Here is a 24,021-nt window from a genome sequence, read left to right as displayed (position 1 = left end):
AGAGCTTTCCCCCTAAGGTCAGGAACACGGCAGGGATGTCCACTATCACCACTGCTATTCAACATAGTATTAGAAGTCCTAGCCTCAGCAATCAGACAACAAAAAGAAATAAAAGGCATCTGAATCAGCAAAGAAGAAGTGAAACTCTCATTTTTTGCAGATGAAATACTTTATGTGGAAAACCCAAAAGACTCCACCTGAAAATTGTTAGAACTCATACAGGAATTCAGTCAAGTCGCAGGAGATAAAATCAATACACAGAAATCAGTGGCATTTCTATACACCAACAATAAGACAGAAGAAAGAGAAATTAGGGAGTCAATCCCATTTACAATTGTACCCAAAACTATAAGATACCTAGGAATAAATTTAACCAAAGAGGCAAAGAATTTGTACTCAGAAAACTATAGAATACTCATGAAAGAAATTCAGGAAGGCACAAAGAAATGGAAAAATGTTCCATGCTCATGGATTAGAAGAAAATATATTGTGAAAATGTCTATGCTACCTAGAGCAATCTACACATTTAATGCAATCCCTATCAAAATACCGAGTTTTTTCAACAAAATGGAACAAATAATCCTACAATTGTATGGAACCAGAAAAGACCCCAAATAGCCAGAGGAATATTGAAATATTATTGAATATTTAATATAGCTCTATTACAAAGCTGTCATCATCAAGACAGTATGGTACTGGCACAAAAACAGACCTTTAGATCAATGGAACCGAATAGAGAGCCCAGAAATGGACCCTCAACTCTATGGTCAACTAATCTTCGACAAAGCAGGAAAGAATGTCCAATGGAAAAAAGACAGTCTCTTCAACAAATGGTGTTGGGAAAATTGGACAGCCACATGCAGAAGAATGAAACTGGACCATTTCCTTACACCACACACAAAAATAGACTCAAAATGGACGAAAGACCTAAATGTGAGACAGGAACCCATCAAAATCCTTGAGGAGAACACAGGCAGCAACCTCTTCGACCTCAGCTGCCCCAACTTCTTCCTAGAAACATCGCCAAGGGCAAGGAAAGCAAGGGCAAAATGAACTATTGGGACTTCATCAAGATAAAAAGCTTTTGCACAGCAAAGGAAACAGTCAACAAAACCAAAAGACAACCGAAAGAATGGGAGAAGATATTTGCAAGTGACATATCAGATAAAGGGCTAGTATCCAAAATCTGTAAAGAACTTATCAAGCTCAACACCCAAAGAACAAAGAATCCAATCAAGAAATGGGCAGAAGACATGAACAGACATTTCTGCAAAGAAGACATCCAAATGGTCAAAAGACATGAAAAAGTGCTCAACATCACTCAGCATCAGGGAAATCCAAATCAAAATCTCAGTGAGATACCACCTTACACCAGTCTGAATGGCTAAAATTAACAAGTCTGGAAATGACAGATGTTGGCAAGGATGCAGAGAAAGGGAAACCCTCCTACACTGTTGGTGGGAATGCAAACTGGTGCAGCCACTCTGGAAAACAGTATGGAGGTTCCTCAAAAAGTTGAAAATAGAGCTACCCTACAACCCAGCAATTGCACTACTGGGTATTTAACCTAAAGATACAAATGTAGTGATCCGAAGGGGTACGTGCACCCCGATGTTTATAGCAGCAATGTCCACAATAGCTAAACTATGGAAAGAGCCTAGATGTCTATCAACAGATGAATGGATAAAGAAGATGTGGTGTATATATACAATGGAATATTATGCAGCCATCAAAAAAATGAAATCTTGCCATTTGCAATGACTTGGATGGAACTAGAGGGTATTAGGCTAAGGGAAATAAGGCAATCAGAGAAAGACAAGTATCATATGATCTCACTGATATGAGGAATTCGAGAAACAAGAGAGAGGGTCATAGGGGAAGCGAGGGAAAAATGAAACAAATGAAACCAGAGAGGGACACAAACCATAAGAGACTTTTAATCTCAGGAAATCAACTGAGGGTTGTTGAAGTGGAGGGGGGTGGGCGGGATGGGGTGGCTGTGTGATGGACATTGGGGAGGGTATGTACTATGGTGAGCGCTGTGAATTGTGTAATACTGATGAATCACAGACCTGTACCCCTGAAACAAATAATACATTATATGTTAATGAATAAAAAATAAAAGTGAATGTTGCTAATAAAAAAAAAAGATAAAAAGCTTCTGCATAGCAGAGGAAACAATCAACAGAACTAAAAGCAACTTACTGCATGGGAGAAAACATTTGCAAATGACATCTCTGATAAAGTGTTAGTATCTAAAATCCATAACAAACTTATCAAACTCAACACCCAAAAAGCAAATAATCCAGTCACAAAATGAGCAGAAGACATGAATAGATATTTTTCCAAAAAAGACATAGAGATGGCTAATAGACACATGAAAAGATGTTCAGTATCACTCATCATCAGTGAAACACAAATCAAAACTAGAGATATCACCTTATACCTGTCAGAATTGCTAAAATTAACAATACAGGAATCAACAGATGTTCGCAAGAATGCGGAGAAAGGAAATACTTTTACACTGTTAGCGGTAATGGAAATTGGTGCAGCCACTCTGGAAAACAGGATGGAGGTGCCTCAGAAAGTTAAAAATAGAGCTACCCTACAACCCAGCAATTGCACTACCAGGTATTTACCCAAAGGATACAAAAATAGTGATCTGAAGGGGTACATGCACCCCAATGTTTATAACAGCATTATCAACAACAGCCAAATAATTGAAAGAGCCCAAATGTCCATCAATTGATGAATGATAAAGAAGTTGTGGTACAAGGGGGGGAAATTGGAGGGGGAGACAAACCATGAGAGACTATGGACTCTGAGAAACAAACTGAGGGTTCTAGAGGGGAGGGGGTGGGAGGATGGGTTAGCCTGGTGATGGGTATTAAAGAGGGCACGCACTGCATGGAGCACTGGGTGTTATATGCAAACAATGAAGCGTAGAACACTACATCAAAAACTAATGATGTAATGTATGGTGATTAACATAACATAATAAAAAAACAGTTATGTTTGATGTTAACTATACTAGAATTAAAATTAAAAAAAAGTTGTGGTACATATATATACACAATGGAATTATTACTCAACCATAAAAGAGAATGAAATCTTGCCATTTGCCATGACGTGGATGGAGTTAGAGATTATTATATTAAGCGAAATAAGTCAGAGAAAGAAAAATACCACATGATTTCACTCACATGTGGAATTTAAGAAACAGAACAGATGAATATGTGGTTGGGGGGTGGGGGCAGGAAGAGAGAGAGGCAAACCAGAAAACAGACTCTCACCTATAGAGAACAAACAGGTTTGTTAGAGGGGGGGTGGGCTGAGGGATGGAGTAAATAGGTGATGGGTACTTAGGAGGGCACTTGTGATGAGCACTGGGTGTTGTATGTAAGTGCTGAATCACTAAATTCTACACCTGAAACTAACACTACACTGTTTGTTAACTAATCAGAATTTAAATTAAAACTTGAAAAAAGTTAAAAAAATAAAAATAAAGAATGGACAAAGGAGTGAATAGACTTTGAAAAAAAATTTTTGAGTATAGTTTGACAAACAATGTTACATTAGCTTTAGGTGTGTAACATAGTGATTCAACACCTCTATACACTGTGCTCACAAGTGCAGCTTCCTCTGTCACCGTACAATGCTATTACAAGGTCATTGACTATGTTCCCTCTGTTAGATCTTTTATTCCTGTGACTTATTCTAATGAAAACATACTGATGGCCAAGAAAAGGTACTGTTGGATCTTTTATTCCTGTGACTTATTCTAATGAAAACATACTGATGGCCAAGAAAAGGTACTCAACATCATTATTTATCAGGGAATGCAAATCAAAACCATAATGAGATATCACCTCATATGGGTTAGAATGGCTATTGCCCAAAAGACAAGAAATAACAAGTGTTGGTGAGGATGTGAAAAAAAGGAGACCCTTATGTACTATTGGTGGAAAGGTAAATTAGTGCAGACAGTGTGGAAAAGAATATGGAAATTTAGGAAAAGTTTAAAAATAAAACTCCCATATGATCAACAATTCTACTTTGGGGTATTTGTCCAATGAAAATGAAAATACTGCCTCAAAAAGATATATGTACTCCATGTTCATTACAATATACAATACCCAAGATATGGAAGCAATATAAGTGTCCATCACTGGATGAAAACACAAAGAAATAGTGGTATGCTTATACAATGGAATAGTATTCTGCCATAAAAAAGAAGAAAATCTTGCTACTTGCAACAACATGAAGAGATCTTGAGAGCAGTATGCTAAGTGAAATAGGTCAGACAGAGAAAGACAAATATTGTATGATCTCACTTATTTGTGTAATCTAAACAAAACAAAACCCTGATCTCATAGATATAGAGAAAAGACTGGTAATTGCCAGAGGTGGGGGTGGAGGTGGGAGTGGGGTAATGAGGAGGTACTATTCAAAAGATATAAAGGTTCAGCTATGCAAGAAGAATCAGGTCTACTTCTGTACAACACAGTGCCTATCATTCACAATACTGTATTATACTCCTAAAAACTATGTGTGAGGAGAGTAGATCTCATATTAAGTGTTCTAACCACAATAAACAAAAAAGACATTACCATCTTCATTTCTTTTAACATCTTCACTTTGAAAGAGTTATTTTCAGTTTCAATAGAACTAAAATTCCACCCAAATAAACTGTATGGTTGGTATTTCCATTCCCTTGACTTTTTAACTTTATAAAGTCTCAGATGGATAGGAATATATGTGTGTTATTTCCAAAGAAACTTTGAGCTTTTCCCTGTGATGACTTATAATTAATCTTTCATACATTTTAAACTTCATAGAGTTTTACAATTATATCACTGATGCAGTAAATTGCTTAAAGAAACAAGTATTCCATGATGCTAAATGAGATAAGTCAAAGAAAGACAAATACTTGTAATGATATCACTTATATGTAGAATCTAGAAAAGCCAAACTTATAAAAGCCCTTGGGCTGGAGGCTGGAAGGAATTGGGGAGATGTTGTTTAAGGATAAAAACTTGCAACGAGTAGATAAATAAGTCCCAGAGATCAAATGCACAGCATAGTTACCATAGACAACAATTCTGTATTATATACTTCAAATCTGCTAAGAGACTAGATTTTAATTATTCCCACCACAAAAAAGAAATGATAATTATGTGACATAATAGAGGTGTTGGCTGATGCTACCATAGTAATAATATTGCAATATATAAATGTATCAAAGCAACTTGTTATACACACTTTAAACTTATACAATGTAATATGTCAATTATATCTCAATAAAAATGATTTAAAAAGAAGCCAGCAGGCATCTAACTTAGATAAACCAGTGGTTTTAAAAAAAGACAGTGAAAAATCTACTACTGTATAACAAATGTATAAGAAAAAGAACATATTTAATATAGCATGTTTTGAATTTATGGTTTTTATTTTCAAATAAGGCTACCCCCAGTTTGAGAGCATACTTATAAGCACAAACAGTGTCAAGAGACTGAAAAAATAATTCAAATATATAATTTAAGTTGTAGGACTGTTGGCAGAATCGGAAATATCAAACACACAAACTCCCTGAATCACAAGGATACATAAGTTTTATGAAAAGAAAAAATTAACAGGATTAGTCTTTCTTCAAAAGCCCTATAGTGTGGTAATTCTGAGAAGCAGTTAAAATTACAATAAAAAATGACAAAAAAATTGTATCCCATGATATTAATATAATTATATTATAAAAGTTAAATTATCTTCTCACCTGTTCTGGGTTTGCTATGAAGTTTATGGCAGTATGGTGGCGATCATCTTCCTGTAATAAGCTGAAGGTAAACTGATAGTCAATCAAAAGGCTGTCTGTGGGGGGGGAAAAAAATACAATCCTGATATATACTTTCACAAACTGATAAACAAAAGTTAGGTGAAAACATATTGTATATGAGTATTAAAAATAATTATAATTAATTATTAGTGGCCCATTTAAGACTGGCAAAATATATATCTTTCTCATCAAGCAACAAAAAGCAAAATACAGATATGGAAGAAGTCCTAATTCTTTAAAAATTGTACTTATTACTTCTGTTGTCATTACAAAAGTTCTACAAACAGAATAGATATTCTGGAAACTACACAAAAGTAAAAAGAAACTAAAAAGTCATCCATAACCTCACAACTAGAGAAAAATACAGGCAACATTTTGGTGCATTTGATTCCAGCTAAAATTCTGTAGATAGAAAAATAGACAGGCAGACATTTTGGTACCCTACTTTCAAAAAACCAAAATTCCTTGAAAACATGAACTTTAATAGATATATAATGTTTCATCACATACTATAATGCATTTCTTTGTTCCTTTATTATTGTGGTAATTTTTACCTTTAGCAATTTTAAAATGACTCTGTGATAAACATCATTCTACAGAAGTAATTCATTAACAACTGACAAAAAGAAATCAGGGTAAATAATTTTTAATTTTGTTCATGTATAATGTTGAAACCAAGGTGAAATATTTGAGTGTTATATATCATGAGTAGCTTCATATGGTATACAAGAGTGAAGAATTACTCATTAATGGTAAACTGCCACCTTTACAAAAACATTTCAAATTATTTTAAATAGAGATGACTTCTGTTTTTCGGGTACATACCTTTCATGTTATGCCCTCAGCCATTAAACACTATTAAAATAAAAAGTAAAGATAGGAATAATAGCACTGAAATTATTGTTAAAATTATCAAGGCATCATTCTTTATGTTGCTTACTACATATACTTTATAAGATCCACCTTATATATTTCTCATACAATTTAGTGTAAGACAACATTTCATCTTTCTCAGAATTTATATGAGATAATGAGAATTATGCAATTGGTCATATTTCCGATTTTCATCTGACTGCCAGAAACTGCAGAGGTTAATTCAATAGGCCAGTATGTTCTAGGCACTGGAGACACAACAATAAATAATAAAAATTTCTCTCCTCACGCATTATATCCTACTGGATGGACATTAGAAATAAATAAATAACGTAAGTATACAGAATAACAGATGACAATAAGTGTTTTGGAGAATAATAAACCAGTGAAAAGGAGGGAAACTGCTGTCAAGGTAGGAGTGTGGTTGAAATTTTGAGACAGAACATTTAAAGATGAAAGATAGTAGGAATATAAGCCATGGAGTTTACTGAAGAAAACGTAATCCAGGCAGAAGAAACAAATATAAAACTCTCAAAAAAAGAGTAAGTTTTAACTATGAATCTTGTAAAAAACGATGTTGCAAGAAATAGGCCCAGGTGATGGTGGCGAGGGTACTAACAGTGGAGGTTACGAGAAGAGGTCAGATACTTGGAATGTACTTGGTAGATTCAACACACAGGATTAGCTGAGTAACTGGATGTAACATTTGAAAGAAAGAAAGGTTAAGCTTTTCTGACCCAAGACCACACAAAATGTCAGCATTAACTGAGATGAGTAAGAAGACTAGGTTTTATTTTGGGGGAATCGGAGGAAACATTAGGAGCCTAGTTTTGAAGAAGCAAAGGTTGAGTCACTTATTGAATTTCCAAGTGATACGCTGAATGGAGCTTAAGAGCTTGTTTAGTAGATAACAATTTGCAAATCATCAACATTTTAGATGAGATTTGAAACCCTGAAGCCAGGAAATCACCAGCTATAAACAGAGAAGAGGTGCAAGGGATAAGCCCTGAGGCATACCAATGTAAATAATCAGATCCTCAGGAGATGGAGATAGCAACCTATGAGATAGGAATAAAACCAGAATTTAGTGTCATGGGAGTTGGGTAAATATGTTGTTTAAAAAAGAGAGTAGTGATCATCGAGGTTAGTTCCAGCTGGCAGGGGTTCAGAGATAAGACTGCAAAACAGAGGAAAGGTTGTACCTATTCAAAATGAAGGAAAAATATGACTGAGGAAATGTAAGCACTTCAAAACTAGTTTCAAGAATCTGTCTGCATAATTCTATTTACTTTTTCCTAGCATGAAACGAAGTATTAAGAAGTCAGGAGGTTGGGGCGCCTGGGTGGCTCAGTCGTTAAGCGTCTGCCTTCGGCTCAGGTCATGATCCCAGGGTCCTGGGATCGAGCCCCGCATCGGGCTCCCTGCTCCACGGGAGGCCTGCTTCTCCCTCTCCCACTCCCCTTGCTTGTGTTCCCTCTCTCGCTGTGTCTCTCTCTGTCAAATAAATAAATAAAATCTTTAAAAAAAAAAAAAAAAGAAGTCAGGAGGTAAGGACTGGTAACAAGGGACACCTCACAGCTATGAGCAGAGGCCGCAGTGCCCCAAGCCTGCAGACATTCTTCTGCCTTTACGGACTCTAGGCCTGTGCCACGATCATGTCCCATCAAATTCTTGGCTGGGCATTCAACTTTGATTTTACTATTCTTTTTATTTATTAGATTTGGAAGTACAAGATCAGCACAACATATCATTATATATGCTAATGACCAATCCTAATGTCACTTGGGCTAAAAAAATAAGTCTGAATCCTGTGGAACAGAATTACTAGGAGTATTACTCAATTCAAGTGATTAATAAGAGTACCTGTCAGTGAATGTTAATTACTAAAAACTGAAGAAAGTTTGTGGTCCTAACAAAATGATTTCTTTTAAAGCTGCTTAGAATCAAAGTCCTCCAGAAGCCAACTGTGCAATTTTCCACTTAACCTGGATATGATCTATTTCTCCCCACACCAGTTTCAAACATCATGTTGGTATATTTTTAGGAGGGTCACAAATGAATAATTACCTGGCACTAAAAACATGTATCTCAATGCTGAAACTCACTCCGAACTTCTTAGGTAAATACAGTACAGGACATAAAACATTAAAACGTAAGATAAGTATCAAGTTTATGCAAATATATGTAATTTGAAAATAAGATTTGTACTATTTTAATGAACCACTTCCTTATGGTATACAATGGAAAGTCCTGTTTGACTAGTCAACTCAGTTTATTGCATTATCCATAACTAAGGAGTAACGACAAAGTAGCAGGAGGAATAAGTGTGATCAAGAGAGGTGAGAAAACTACTTCTTTTACATTCCATTATACTTAACATACAGTGTTAGTTTCAGGTGTACAATATAGTAATTCAACAGCTCTATACATGACTCAGTGCTCATCAAGCTAAGCGTACTCTTAATCCGTTATACTTATTCCAACCCCCACCACCCCCCCCCACTGGTAACAATCAGTCTGTTGGTTCTCTATAGTTAAGAGTCTGTTTCTTGGTTTGTCTCCTTTTTTTTTTTAGTTTGTCTTCTTTATTTTTCCTTTGTTCATTTGTTTTATTTCTCAAATTCCACACGAGTGAAATTATATGGTATTTGTCTTTCTTTTGCTGACTTATTTCACTTAGTATTATACTCTCCAGATCCATCCATGTTGTTGCAAATGACAAGATTTCATTCCTTTTTATGGTATATGTGCACATAATATGCCATTGTGCACATATACCACAGTATTATCCATCCATCTATCAATGGACACTTGGGCTGCTTCCATACTTTGGCTATTGTAAATAATGCTGCAATAAATACAGGGATGCATATATCTTTTTGAATTAGTGCTTTCATATTCTTTGGGTAAATACCCAGAAGCAGAATTACTGGATCATATGGTACTTCAATTTTTATATTTTGAGGTACCTCCATACTGTTTTCCACATTGGCTACACTAGTTTGCATTCACACCAACAGTGCACGTCCTTGAGTAGGTAAAAGGCAATGAGCTCGGAACTGAAGGGATGGCCCAGTGGTTCATTCCCTAGGTTTGTGAAGTTTTTGTTTGTTGGTTGTTTTGCTTCCTATGTATCCCCACCCCAGTGCTAGAGCAGCTACAATCTGGAAACAACAAGTTCATACCAAAAAAAAAAAAAAAAAAGTACTAGGAAAATCCTGCTGCTGAGACTGTATGTTGGGTGGAGCCCTGTAAACCATGTTCATCTTGCACTAAGGTGGGCAGAGTTGGAGACTGCATTGCTGCAGGAAATACAGCAAAGTGTTAAGTTTTACTAAACCTCAGTAACATACACAACTTTCAAATGATATTATATATACTACAAAAGGATATATAATATATATAAAAGTACATGCACTATACTTTTCAGCGTATTTTAAATTTTCATAATTTAAAAAGTGTAAACTGTACACTGTATGTTTAAATATATTACTGGCTAGAAACAATTATTTGAAAACTTTGTGAATAGAAAAATACCAAAGGGATATATGTCACAACTTGAAGAAACCATAAACCCTATATAAATGAATCCTCTGATTTTACAGACTGAGCCCTGAAGTTTGGAACAACTGTAAATGATACAACCAACTCTTAAATATTTTGGCTAACAATCAGGAATCTCTGATAATTCGGGGAAAATTAGAAGTTTGCAATTAATTTCACAACTGTACCTAAAAATGAAGCCTACAAATATGGGTAAAACAGATGTAAAAAATAATCACTCTTCTTTACAGTTCTTTCACTTTTTGTATGAACATGGTAGAACTTAATGTGAATATGAAACTGTTCATAATTCTGGCTGCAAATTCTAATTGTATAGATTGTTTTTAAAAGCATTAAGACCTGCAGTGTCACAGAGCACTGTGAATTGTGTAAGACTGTTGAATCACAGACCTGTACCTCTGAAACAAATAATACATTATATGTTTAAAAAAAGAAGAAGAAGAGGAAGATAGTGGGAAGGGAAAAATGAAGGGGGGGAAATCGGACAGGGAGACGAACCATGAGAGACTGTGGACTCTGAGAAACAAACTGAGGGTTCTAGAGGGGAGGGGGGTGGGGGGGATGCATTAGCCTGGTGATGGGTATTAAGGAGGGCATGTATTGCATGGAGCACTGGGTGTTATACGCAAACAATGAATCATGGAACACTACATCAAAAACTAATGATGTAATGTACGGTGATTAACATAACATAATAAAATAGAAAAAAAAAAAAAGATCTGCAGTGTCCATCCAATATACGAGCCACTATCCATATTAACTATTGGGCACTTGAAATGTGGTTAATTAATTTATTTTTCATTTATTTATTTGACAGAGAGAGAGCACAAGCAGGGGGAGCGGTAGTCAGAGGGAGAAGCAGGCTCCCCACTGAGCAGGGAGCCCGATGCAGGACTCTATCCCAGGACCCCGGGATCATGACCTGAGCTGAAGGCAGTCACTTAACTGACTGAGCCACCCAGGTGCCCCTAATTGTATAGATTTTAAAAAGTGAAAACAAAAAGAAAAAAAGTTGACATCTTTTATCTTGTTAGTTTGACTTGAATAATGAGAAAGAAAAATATCTATTTGTGAACATAGAGTATATATCTTATTATATATATAAGTATATATAATAATTTAACATGAGTAAACTGTCTAATCATTTAAAAATATCTACTTGGTATGCATCAAAGGAAAAGGAAAATCTAAAAAATGCCACAAAATTAAAGATGAAAGATGAGATAATAACACTGAAGACCACAATAAAAAGGAGCTAAATAAACTAAAATTGTAAAAAAATACAGAACCAAAATGTAATAAAATAATGGTAAAATTAAACATAATAACAGAATCAGAAAATAAAATAATTAAAACAATATAAGACTGAATCAGTGCTATGTATGTCAAATCTGAAAAAGCCTCCCAGAATAGAACAGAGATGAACATCACTCAAGAGGAGTAATAGGCATAGAAATGTTCAATATATGCATGACTAATGTTGTTAAAGAAGACATCATAACAAATTGAAAAAGTACATATGATATATACATATTATATACATATATGTTATATGATAGAAAAGATCTGTTGAAGACTGAAACCTAAATACTGAAATACCTTGTATAAAAAATAAAAAGAATCCATCATTATTCATAATAGCCCAAAAGTAAAAACAACCCAAATGTCCATCAGTTGGTAAATGGTAAAAAAAAATGCAATATGCCCACACATTGGAATATTATTTTGCCATTAAAAGGAATGAAGTACTGATACTCAGTATAACATGAATGACTCTTGAAACATGATAAATAAAAGAAGTAAGTCACAAAAGACCATACATTCCACAATATCATTTATATATATATCAGAGTAGACAAATCCATAGAGACAGAAAGAAGATTGTTAGGGTTTGGGGGAAGAAAGAATGAGGATTGACTGTTATATATGTACTGGTTTCTCTTAGGAGTGATGAAAATGTTCTAAAATTAGATTATGGTGATGGTCACACAACTTTCCAGATATACTAAAAGACACTGAATTGTACACTTTAAAAAGAGTGAGATTTGAAGTATATGAATTATATCCCAATAAAGCTGTTATTTAAAAAATATACTGACATCTGAGCATGTTCCTGTGTACAGGCATGTGGGAACACGCACACACACATTCACATGGGCAAATGAGTTATTTACAAAGGAAGATGAAGCAAGATGACGAGTGTTCTTAAGTAACAATATATATCAAAAGAAAAGGAACTGGAGCAATATTTATGGAATATGTATACTCAGCCATGCTGTCTACACAGAAAAACAACATAGTGATAAATTTCAGGTAAGCAAATGTCCTAGAAGGACATGATCTATATAATCTCCTGAAAAAAAAATTATTCATCACATTCTACAACTAAGAGACAAATACAAATAAGGAAACAGCATAAAAAAAAAGGTCTGGTAGAAAGGACTGGCATGATATATTCAGAGCACTAAATGAGAAAAATATGCAGCCAAGAATACTATATCCAGCTAGGCTATCATTGAAAATAGAAGGAGAGATAAAGAGCTTCCAGGACAAACAAAAACTAAAGGAATTTGCAAACACGAAACCAGCCCCACAAGAAATCATGAAAGGGGTCCTCTAAGCAAAGAGAGACCCTAAAAGCAACATAACCCGAAAGGAACACAGACAATATACAGTAACAGTCACCTTACAGGCAATACAATGGCACTAAATTCCTATCTTTCAATAGTTACCCTGAATGTAAATGGGCTAAATGCCCCAATCAAAAGACACAGGCTATCAGATTGGATTAAAAAACAAGACCCATCGATATGCTGTCTGCAAGAGACTCATTTTAGACCCAAAGACAACCCCAGATTGAAAGTGAGGGGGTGGAAAACCATTTACCATGCTAATGGACACCAAAAAAACCTGGGGTGGCAATCCTTATATCAGACAAATTAGAGTTTAAACCAAAGACTGTAATAAGAGATGAGGAAGGACACTATATCCTACTTAAAGGGTCTATCCAACAAGAAGATCTAACAATTGTAAATATCTATGCCCCTAACACAGGAGCAGGAATTATATAAGGCAATTAATAACAAAAGCGAAGAAACACATTCACAACAATACAATAATAGTGGGGGACTTTAACACCCCCCTCACTGAAATGGACAGATTGTCTAAGCAAAAGATCAACAAGGAAATAAAGACTTTAAATGACACACTGGACCAAATGGACTTCACAAACATATTCAGAACATTCCATCCCAAAGTAACAGAATACACATTCTTCTCTAGTGCCCATGGAACATTCTTCAGAATCGATCACATCCTAGGCCATAAATCAGGTCTCAACCAGTACCAAAAGACTGGGATCATTCCCTGCCTATTTTCAGACCACAATGCTTTGAAACTAGAACTCAATCACAAGAGGAAAGTCAGAAAGAACTCAACTACATGGAGGCTAAAGAGCATCCTACTGAAGAATGAATGGGTCAACCAGGAAATTAAAGAAGAATTTAAAAAATTCATGGAAACCAATGAAAATGAAAACACAACTGTTCAAAATCTTTGGGATGCAGCAAAGGCAGTCCTAAGAGGAAAGTATATAGCAATACAAGCCTTTCTCAAGAAACAAGAAAGGTCTCAAATACACAACCTAACCCTACACCTAAAGGAGCTGGAGAAAGAACAGCAAATAAAGCCTAAACCCAGCAGGAGAAGAGAAATAATAAAGATCAGAGCAGAAATCAATGAAATAGAAACTAAAAGAACAGTAGAACAGATCAACGAAACTAGGAGCTGCTTCCTTGAAAGAATTAACAAGATTGATAAACCCCTGGCCAGACTTATCAAAAACAAAAGAGAAATGACCCAAATCAACAAAATCATGAATGAAAGAGGAGAGATCACAACCAACACCACAGAAATACAAACAATTATAAGAACATATTATGAGCAACTCTATGCCAGCAAATTAGATAACCTGGAAGAAATGGATGCATTCCTAGAGATGTATCAACTACCAAAACTGAACCAGAAAGAAATAGAAAACCTGAACAGACCTATAACCACTAAGGAAATTGAAGCAGTCATCAAAAATCTCCCAAAAAACAAAAGCCCAGGGCCAGATGGCTTCCCAGGGGAATTCTACCAAACATTCAAAGAAGAATTAATACCTATTCGTCTGAAACTGTTCCAAAAAATAGAAATGGAAGGAAAACTTCCAAACTCATTTTATGAGGCCACCATTACCTTGATCCCAAAACCAGACAAAGACCCCATCAAAAAGGAGAATTACAGACCAATATTCCTGATGAACATGGATGCAAAAATTCTCAACAAAATGCTAGCCAATAGGATCCAACAGTACATTAAAAGGATTATTCATCACGACCAAGTGGGATTTATTCCTGGGCTGCAAGGTTGGTTCAACATCTGCAAATCAATCAACGTGATACAATACATTAACAAAAGAAAGAACAAGAATCATATGATTCTCTCAATAGATGCAGAAAAAGCATTTGACAAAGTACAGCATCCTTTCTTGATCAAAACTCTTCAGAGTATAGGCATAGAGGGTACATACCTCAATATCATAAAAGCCATCTATGAAAAACCTACAGCGAATATCATTCTCAATGGGCAAAAACTGAGAGCTTTCCCCCTAAGGTCAGGAACACGGCAGGGATGTCCACTATCACCACTGCTATTCAACATAGTATTAGAAGTCCTAGCCACAGCAATCAGACAACAAAAAGAAATCAAAGGCATCCAAATCGGCAAAGAAGTCAAACTCTCACTCTTTGCAGATGATATGAATCATCTTTATGTGGAAAACCCCAAAGACTCCACCCCAAAACTGCTAGAACTCATACAGGAATTCAGTCAAGTGGCAGGATATAAAATCAATGCACAGAAGTCAGTGGCATTCCTATATACCAACAAGACAGAAGAAAGAGAAATTAGGGAGTCAATCCCATTTACAATTACACCCAAAACCATAAGATACCTAGGAATAAATCTAACCAAAGACACAAAGGATCTGTACTCAGAAAACTATAAAATACTCATGACAGAAATTGAGGAAGACACAAAGAAATGGAAAACTGTTCCATGCTCATGGATTGGAAGAACAAATATTGTGAAGATGTCAATGCTACCTAGAGCAATCTACACATTCAATGCAATCCCCATCAAAATACCATCCACTTTTTTCAAAGAAATGGAACAAATAATCCTAAATTTGTATGGAACCAGAAAAGACCCCGAATAGCCAGAGGAATGTTGAAAAAGAAAAGCAAACCTGGTGGCATCACAATTCCAGACTTCAAACTCTATTACAAAGCTGTCATCATCAAGACAGTATGGTACTGGCACAAAAACAGACACATAGATCAATGGAACAGAATAGAGAGCCCAGAAATGAACCTTCAACTCTATGGTCAACTCATCTTTGACAAAGCAGGAAAGAATGTCCAATGGAAAAAAGACAGTCTCTTCAACAAATGGTGTTGGGAAAATTGATCAGCCACATGCAGAAGAATGAAACTGGACCATTTCCTCATACCACACACAAAAATAGACTCAAAATGGTTGAAAGACCTCAATGTGACACAGGAGTCCATCAAAATCCTAAAGGAGAACACAGGCAGCAACCTCTTCGACCTCAGCCACAACAACTTCTTCCTAGAAACATCGCCAAAGGCAAGGGAAGCAAGGACAAAAATGAACTATTGGGACTTCATCAAGATAAAAAGCTTTTGCAAAGCAAAGGAAACAGTCAACAAAACCAAAAGACAACCGAAAGAATGGGAGAAGATACTTGCAAATGACATATCAGATAAAGGGCTAGTATCCAAAATCTATAAAGAACTTATCAAACTCAACACCCAAAGAACAAAGAATCCAATCAAGAAATGGGCAGAAGACAGGAACAGACATTTTTCCAAAGAAGACATCCAAATGGCCAACAGACACATGAAAAAGTGCTCAATATCGCTTGGCATCAAGGAAATCCAAATCAAAACCTCAATGAGATACCACCTCACACCAGTCAGAATGGCTAAAATTAACAAGTCAGGAAATGACAGATATTGGCAGGGATGCGGAGAAAGGGGAACCCTCCTACACTGTTGGTGGGAATGCAAGCTGGTGCAGCCACTCTGCAAAACAGTATGGAGGCTCCTCAAAAAGTTGAAAATAGAGCTACCCTACAATCCAGCAATTGCACTACTGGGTATTTACCCCAAAGATACAAAAGTAGGGATCCGAAAGGGTACGTGCACCCCGATGTTTATAGCAGCAATGTCCACAATAGCCAAACTGTGGAAAGAGCCAAGATGTCCATCAACAGATGAATAGATAAAGAAGATGTGGTATATATATACAATGGAATACTATGCAGCCATCAGAAGGAATGAGATCTTGCCATTTGCAACGACATGGTTGGAACTGGAGGGTATTATGCTGAGCGAAATAAGTCAAACAGAGAAAGACATGTATCATATGACCTCACTGATATGAGGAATTCTTAATCTCAGGAAACAAACTGAGGGTTGCTGGAGTGGGGGGTGGGGTGGGAGGGATGGGGTGGCTGGGTGATAGACATTGGGGATGGTGTGTGCTACGGTGAGTGCTGTGAATTGTGCATGACTGTTGAATCTCAGTTCTGTACCTCTGAAACAAATAATGCAATATATGTTAAGAAAAAAAAAGAAGATAGCGGGAGGGGAAGATTGAAGGGGGGAAATTGGAGGGGTAGACGAACCATGAGAGATGATGGACTCTGAAAAACAAACTGAGGGTTCTAGAGGGGAGGGGGGTGGGAGGATGGGTTAGCCTGGTGATGGGTATTGAGGAGGGCATGTTCTGCATGGAGCACTGGGTGTTATGCACAAACAATGAATCATGGAACACTACATCTAAAACTAATGATGTAATATATGGGGATTAACATAATAAAAAAATTTTTTAAAAAAAGGTCTGGCAGTGAATAGATGACAGATTTCAAGTTAGAATAAAAGAAGAAAACAAAGTTATCTTTTTATGTCTAAAATCAGATCGTTTACCAAGAAATATAAAACAACTAAAATAATAAACAAGTTTAGTATATAGTCAGATATAATATAAAAATATAAGCACCAGGGTGCCTGGCTGGCTCAGTCACTGGCACATGCAACTCTTTGATCTCAGGGTTGTGAGTTCAAGCCCCACACTGGATATAGAAATTACTTAAAAGTAAAATCTTAAAAAATATATATATAAGCATCTACAATTCTTACTTTGGGGCTACTATACTACTTTGGTGATTATGCTTATCTCTCCACAAAAAAAAAAAAAAAACCCACATTGCATTAATAACAACTACACAGTTAGCCCTAATACCTGAGATCTCCAGACTCTTAAGATTTTTTTTAAATATTTTATTTCTTTATTTGTCCGAGAGAGAGAGAGAGAGAGCACAAGCAGAGGAAGCAGAAGGCAGAGGGAGAGGGAGAGATAGGCTCCCCATAGATCAGGGAACCCCATATGTGGCTCAATCCCAGGACCATGGGATCATGACTTGAGCCGAAAGTAGACACTTAACCATTGAGCCACCCAGGCACCCCTCCAGACTCTTTTAAATCCATACTTTTTGCTTATAATAAAGCTGTCCTGGGAGTATAGAGCATTTGAGTTCTCTAAGTCCTTTTAAAAGTTGAAAACAAAAAATTAATGCATAATTAAAGTATGTGTGGAAATTGAAACTAAGGCTCATGTCAAGAGGGATAATAACAGAAAGACAATGAGGCAAGTGAAAAAGTAGAAAGTGGATAAAATTTTAAATGGAGTGCACAGGATTTCTATGAAAGGCAGAACAAGGAAGGTGGAATAATGCTTCAGAGGAGATGAAATTTTTGAACAGTTATAGAAAAGCAATTATTTGTCAATGTCAAAGGGACCAAGGCAGATGCTATTCCCATGTCTAGATTCTAAGGTGTCAACATTAGGAAAGAAAAAACAGTCAACTCTTCCTTTAGGGGACAGCTAGGTTTCAGGATACAGTAAGTTTCAGTTACAACAAGATAGTGAAATTCCATAATACTCTCGAGTATTATGCTAAGCTAAATAAGTCAGAGAAAGAAAAATACCATATGATTTCACTCATATGTGGAATTTAAGAAACAAAACAAACAACCAAAGGGGAAAAAAAAAGAGAGGCAAACCAAGAAATAGACTCTTAACTACAGAGAACAAACTGATAGTTACCAGAGGGGAGATGGGTGGGGGGATGGGTTACATAGGTGATGGAGATTAAGGAGTGCATTTGTTGGGATGAACACCAGGTGTTCTATGGAAGCGTTGAATCACTATATTGTACACTGTGTGTTAACTAACTGGAATTTAAGTAAAAGCATTTAAAAAAAAGATAGTAGAGTTGAAGAAGAAGGGGATGAGGAGGAGGAAGAAGAAGAGGAAGAAGGAGGAGGAAGAATATACTTGGTGATTTAATTTTAAAATATTTTTTTAAAAAAAGGAAAGAAAGAAAGAAAAACACCCCAGAACCAAATGAGCATACTTAGCTCCCGTATGTTGGTTTCTAAATACCATTCTCCAATTATCAGAAACCATGGCTTCCTGGAATAATGGTTGATTCCAGAGCAAAGGCAGGAAAAGTACAAGGTAAGTCTGAAATATCTTGTAGTACAAGAAAATAAGAAAATACTCAGAAAATGATGGAGTCATGCCAAAAAGAAGAAGAAGCCGATTTGAGGGTATTCCTAATAGCCAAATCTAGAGCAGTTTCAGTTATAAAATAGATAAAGATAGTAACTTATTATAAGCTATAAAATATATATCCATGAGGCAATACTGATATAAACAAATAACTGAATAAACAAATAAATGAGGGGAAAGGAACAACTCTTCATTATAGTTAATAAATGCAGAAGAAATAACAGAATAGAAAATCACCATTTGGCAAGTACATTAATAACTCTTTCAGGTAAGAATTATCAATGTATATTAAAAATAGTGGGTGACAGTATGAATGATAAATAGGATATTTACACAATCTCAAAGAATCTCCTCTAAAATACTCATTAAATATAAAAAGAAACAGTAACTTTAGAGTGAACAAAGTGGCACCTACCACAGAGTAACAGCTGATCAAAGATAATAACGTCAGTGGTGGAAAAAATTGGTATCATATGCTTCCCGATAGTATACACTGAGAAAGACACACATCACTTCTGTGCTATTCTTACTAAAAATGCACAACCTGAATTTAACCATGCAAAAACATCAGACAAATCCAAAGTGGGGGCTATACTATAAATATCTGTCCAACACTTTCCAAGGTCAAGGTCACAAAGAAATATTTATAAATATATGTAAGTCTGTAATTATTTCACACTGAAAATTTTAAAAGAACTGTTTAAAAAGCTGCATATATGTCCTCCAGTTTCATCCATGACACATATTGCAAGATTTCCATTCATCGGTCAATGGACATTTAAGCTGTTTTCACATATTGGCTATTTTGAATAGTGCTGCAATGAACATTGGCGTGCTATTATCTCTTTGAGATCCTGATTTTAATTCTTTTGGATAAATACTCAGAAGTAAAACTGCTGGACTTAAGTGAAATAAACCAGTCACAGAAGGATAAATAGTCCATGATTCTACTTGTGTAAGGTCTCTAAAATAGTTAAACTTATAAATCAGAGAGTAGCATGGTGGTTGCCAGGGACGGGGGGGGGGGTTAACAGAGGATAACTAAATAAGAGACATAAAGTGTCAATTATGCAAAATAAATAAGTTCTAGAGATTTGTTCTACAGCACTGTCCCTATAAAAATTACCAGTAGTAGGTAGGTGTTGTACACCTAAAATATTTTTAAGAGGGTAGATTTCATGTTAAAAATAAAATGAGCTAAATTTAATTTTTTAAAACTGCCAATATGAAAAAAATGATGAATAAAATTATCTTAAAACTATAGTACACTGATAGTTACAAGAGAACAAAATAATGGCATACATAAAGATATTAAGGATAAATTAAAGAATAAAAAATAATAATAGCAATAATTAAAGAATAATTTTGAGAAATATTTCCTTTGTGATATATTAGTTTCCTACTGCTGTTGTAACCATTGACCACAAACTCAGTGGCTTAAACAACATGAATCTATTCTCACAGTTCTGGAAGTCTGATGAAGTCCAAATGAACCTTACAAAGTAAAAGGAAGGTGTTAGGTATGGTTTCTTCTGGGGGCACTCAAAGAGAATTCATTTCCTTGCCTTTTCCAGCTTCTAAAGATTGCTCATTCCTGGGCTCACGGCCTCGTCCTCTTTCCGACCTCTTGTTTCCATGATCACATCTCCCACTGCTGTAGTCAAATCTCCCTTGGCCCCCTTTCATAAGAACACTTGGGATTATATTGGATCTACAAGGACAATCTCCCCATCTCAAAAACTGTCAATTTAATCATATCTGCAAATTCCCTTTTGCCATTTAAGGTAATATATTCACAACTTTTAGGGATTAGGATGTGTACATCTTTGGGGGAAAGAGGGCATTATTCAGCCTACCACAGTGTCGGTTCATAAGTAAATGACTGCAGAAATGTCTAATACAATGTTAGCAATAGTCTTCCCTAGGTAGAAGAATTATCAGCAATTTTAATTTGTCTTTTTGTCTCTGTTCTAGAATGAACATGCATCACTTCCATAATTGGGCCAAAAAAGATTTTTAAAAGGGGTGCTCAAAAGACTTTTTTCTTTTGATCCTTGATCTTTAACACATCTTTCAAATGATTTACACTATGCATTAAGTAATTAGATTTATATAGTTACATTTCTGTCCAAAAAATGGCATATCTCATTTCTAATTCACTTACTTCTTAGATATAGGCCAAAAAAACCATGTAAAATAATCAGTCTCTCTTGTTAGTCTTCTATGACTACAGCAAACCAAGGGTTGAGTTGCAACATGCAGCAGCAGATTTTTTTGGGTAGTTCAGTCAGTACTGGACTAGCAGTCATGGAAGAAAAAAAGTGGCTGCTATTTACTACAATGAATAACGTGTTATATACAAAATTAAGTTTGAATAAAATGAATAAAACACAGCACCATAAAAGAAGTTTATGCAAACAAAATATCAAGTGAAGACTTTAACATGTACAAAATATTTAAAGAGGTCAGATATTACACCAAACTAATGATTAATTGGAAATGATGATTAAAAATGTAAATGCTACAACAAAAGACTCTTTGAAACAGAACCTGGACTATAAAGAAAGTTTCTGAGGACATTATATATGCGAGGTGATGAAAGCAAATAATGAGTATCTGTTGTAGTCTTTCTTTCTTTCTTTTTTTTTTTTTTTTAAAGATTTTTTATTTATTTATCTGAGAGAGAGAATGGGAGACAGAGAGCATGAGAGGGAGGAGGGTCAGAGGGAGAAGCAGACTCCCCGCCGAGCAGGGAGCCCGATGCGGGACTCGATCCCGGGACTCCAGGATCATGACCCGAGCCGAAGGCAGTTGCTTAACCAACTGAGCCACCCAGGCGCCCCTGTTGTAGTCTTTCAACAAAAGCTACATGCAATAAAGTACTTTCTAAGAAAATAATAATCAGTGATAAAAATCATCAAAATATATGTTGGAAATATCTATATATTTGAGATGCAAGAAGGCAAACATCAGGATGACAAATGAAATTGATCTTGATTTGTATACGATATATCAATGATTCTGTTCATACAAATTTCAGCTCATTTGGGAACCAGAATAATTATTATATAAATTTGAATTGTCTCAGAAATTTTTAATTTGAATATTTTGAGAAAGGAACTGAGGCTTTATGATTTGCTTTTTCACCATTAATACTGTATTTCACTTTTAATTGAGCATTACCCACAATATTTAAGGAGATCACAATTGTAGACTCCCATTCACCAACTGGGTTATATTACATAGATTAACAAACCTCAGTGGCATTCGATGACACAGTGGGGATAAAACTGCCTATCTCATTGGATTACTATATGGGTTAAACATAATTGTGCCAGTGTGTATTTGGCTTAGAGAAAACTGTCATAAAATAAAGACATTCAATAAATGTTATTTCACTTTTCTTATTTACTATATTGGCTCTGAATGAATTCTAAAAAAATTCAAAATCAAACAGATTCTCATATGTGTATTTATATATAATTACATATTTGTTAATAAATATATGAGTTCATGATCATATATATTTGGTTCTATGTAGTTTCACTATAATCATCTTTGCCACAAGCATATTTGTTGCACAAATAATTGGCCATAAGACAATTTTGCCATAAAAGATAAAAAATAACTGGTGAGTTTGGTTTGACAGATTTTTGGTTTCATCACCTGTTTGATTTCTCCATTGATGCAGTGCTCCCATTTTTATACTATATAAATCTTAGCCCTCGTAATGGTCCACACAGTGGCACAGAGTTCTGAACCCGCATTTCCCGCAGAACTTTGGAAAGTCTATCTATCAATGGACGCGTGACAAGATGGCAAGAACAAATAACAGTGCAGAATGCTTTCACAACTCAATACAAAGCCCTGTTGCATACTAGTATTTGGAAACTGATATCCCTCCTAATGAAGGAAAAAAATTTAGCAAAAAAAGAAAAAATATGATGCTAAATGAGGAAACAAATCAACAAGCAAGAAAAAAATGTATAATAGAATGAATAAAAGATTTTGAAAACAAGTTCTTAGGTACAACCATCAAAATAAAATCAGTTATTTGTACAGTATTGCCATGAATCCTCACACATTTTAAATGTATTCAAATATTTTGTATTTCACAATAAATAATTTTTAATTTTGTTAAACATTTTCATGTTTCATTATGTCCTTCTTAATGAATGACCCTCTTTAATTTTTTGTGGTTTTATCTTTTACGGCAAAATTGACTTACAGCCAATTAGTTACGTGATGAAAATGCTTGGAGCAAAGATGTTTAGGAGGAAAATATCAGACACATATATTCAGCCATCCTGAGGGGTCAGAAAAGGATGCACATAGATGGACAAAAATATTAAGGATTCGAAATATGTCTTAAACAATAGCATTTGTATAAATACATGTTTGCCAACTTAGACATCAGTTTAGTAAATGATAGAATTTGTGTGAATATAAGTCTTACTGTTTCACATTTTTACATGTAGCTCCAGAAATAGGTCTCAGAAAATGAACTAAAATCCTTTCTTTCATGTTCTCTTGCCCTCACCAAGCTGTTTGACACATTGCAAGCAGACCGATTATTTTAAAAGTAAAATTTAACATTTTAGTCTCCTCAGAACACCCTTCAGTGGCTCCCATTTTGTTACAATAAAGGCCAAAATCCTCTCATGTTCGATAAAGCACTGCATGCTTTGGATCCTGCAAATCTCACACACCTCATCTCTTGCCTCTCTTCACCTGGTTCTATGTGTTTCCCACATGCCATGGTCTTTCCAGCCACAGACAACTTTTGTGCATTCTGCCCCTCTGATTGCCCTCCATTCTCACATCCACACCACTCCACTATCAAGTCATCTGCACATCAAAGCTCCCTCTTCTCTTGCCTGACCCATTCCTACTCCCTATCCCACAGATTAGGTCAGTTTCTCTTATAATATATTCCCAAGGCATCTATAATTCTCATTCAGAGTTCTTATGACAATTATATATCTAGGTAATTATATAACAGGTATAATATCTATTTTCCCTGCTAGTTAATAAGCATCAATGGAGCAGAA

The 24,021-nt window shown here is 35.5% G+C and overlaps 1 protein-coding gene across 1 annotated transcript in view; it reads right to left on the bottom strand.

The window, feature by feature from the left end:
- Positions 1–24,021, bottom strand: part of ATRNL1 (attractin like 1) — an 814,868-nt gene that overhangs the window by 521,373 nt on the left and 269,474 nt on the right. Inside the window, exon 22 of the mRNA XM_021699729.1 lies at positions 5,771–5,865. Within this exon, the coding sequence (XP_021555404.1) occupies positions 5,771–5,865 (95 nt within the window). The remainder of the gene's footprint in view (positions 1–5,770; positions 5,866–24,021) is intronic.

This window comes from Neomonachus schauinslandi, chromosome 6 (assembly GCF_002201575.2).
Source record: "Neomonachus schauinslandi chromosome 6, ASM220157v2, whole genome shotgun sequence".
Taxonomy (NCBI): Eukaryota; Metazoa; Chordata; class Mammalia; order Carnivora; family Phocidae; genus Neomonachus; species Neomonachus schauinslandi.
This window is presented reverse-complemented; position numbering and strand designations above follow the sequence as displayed.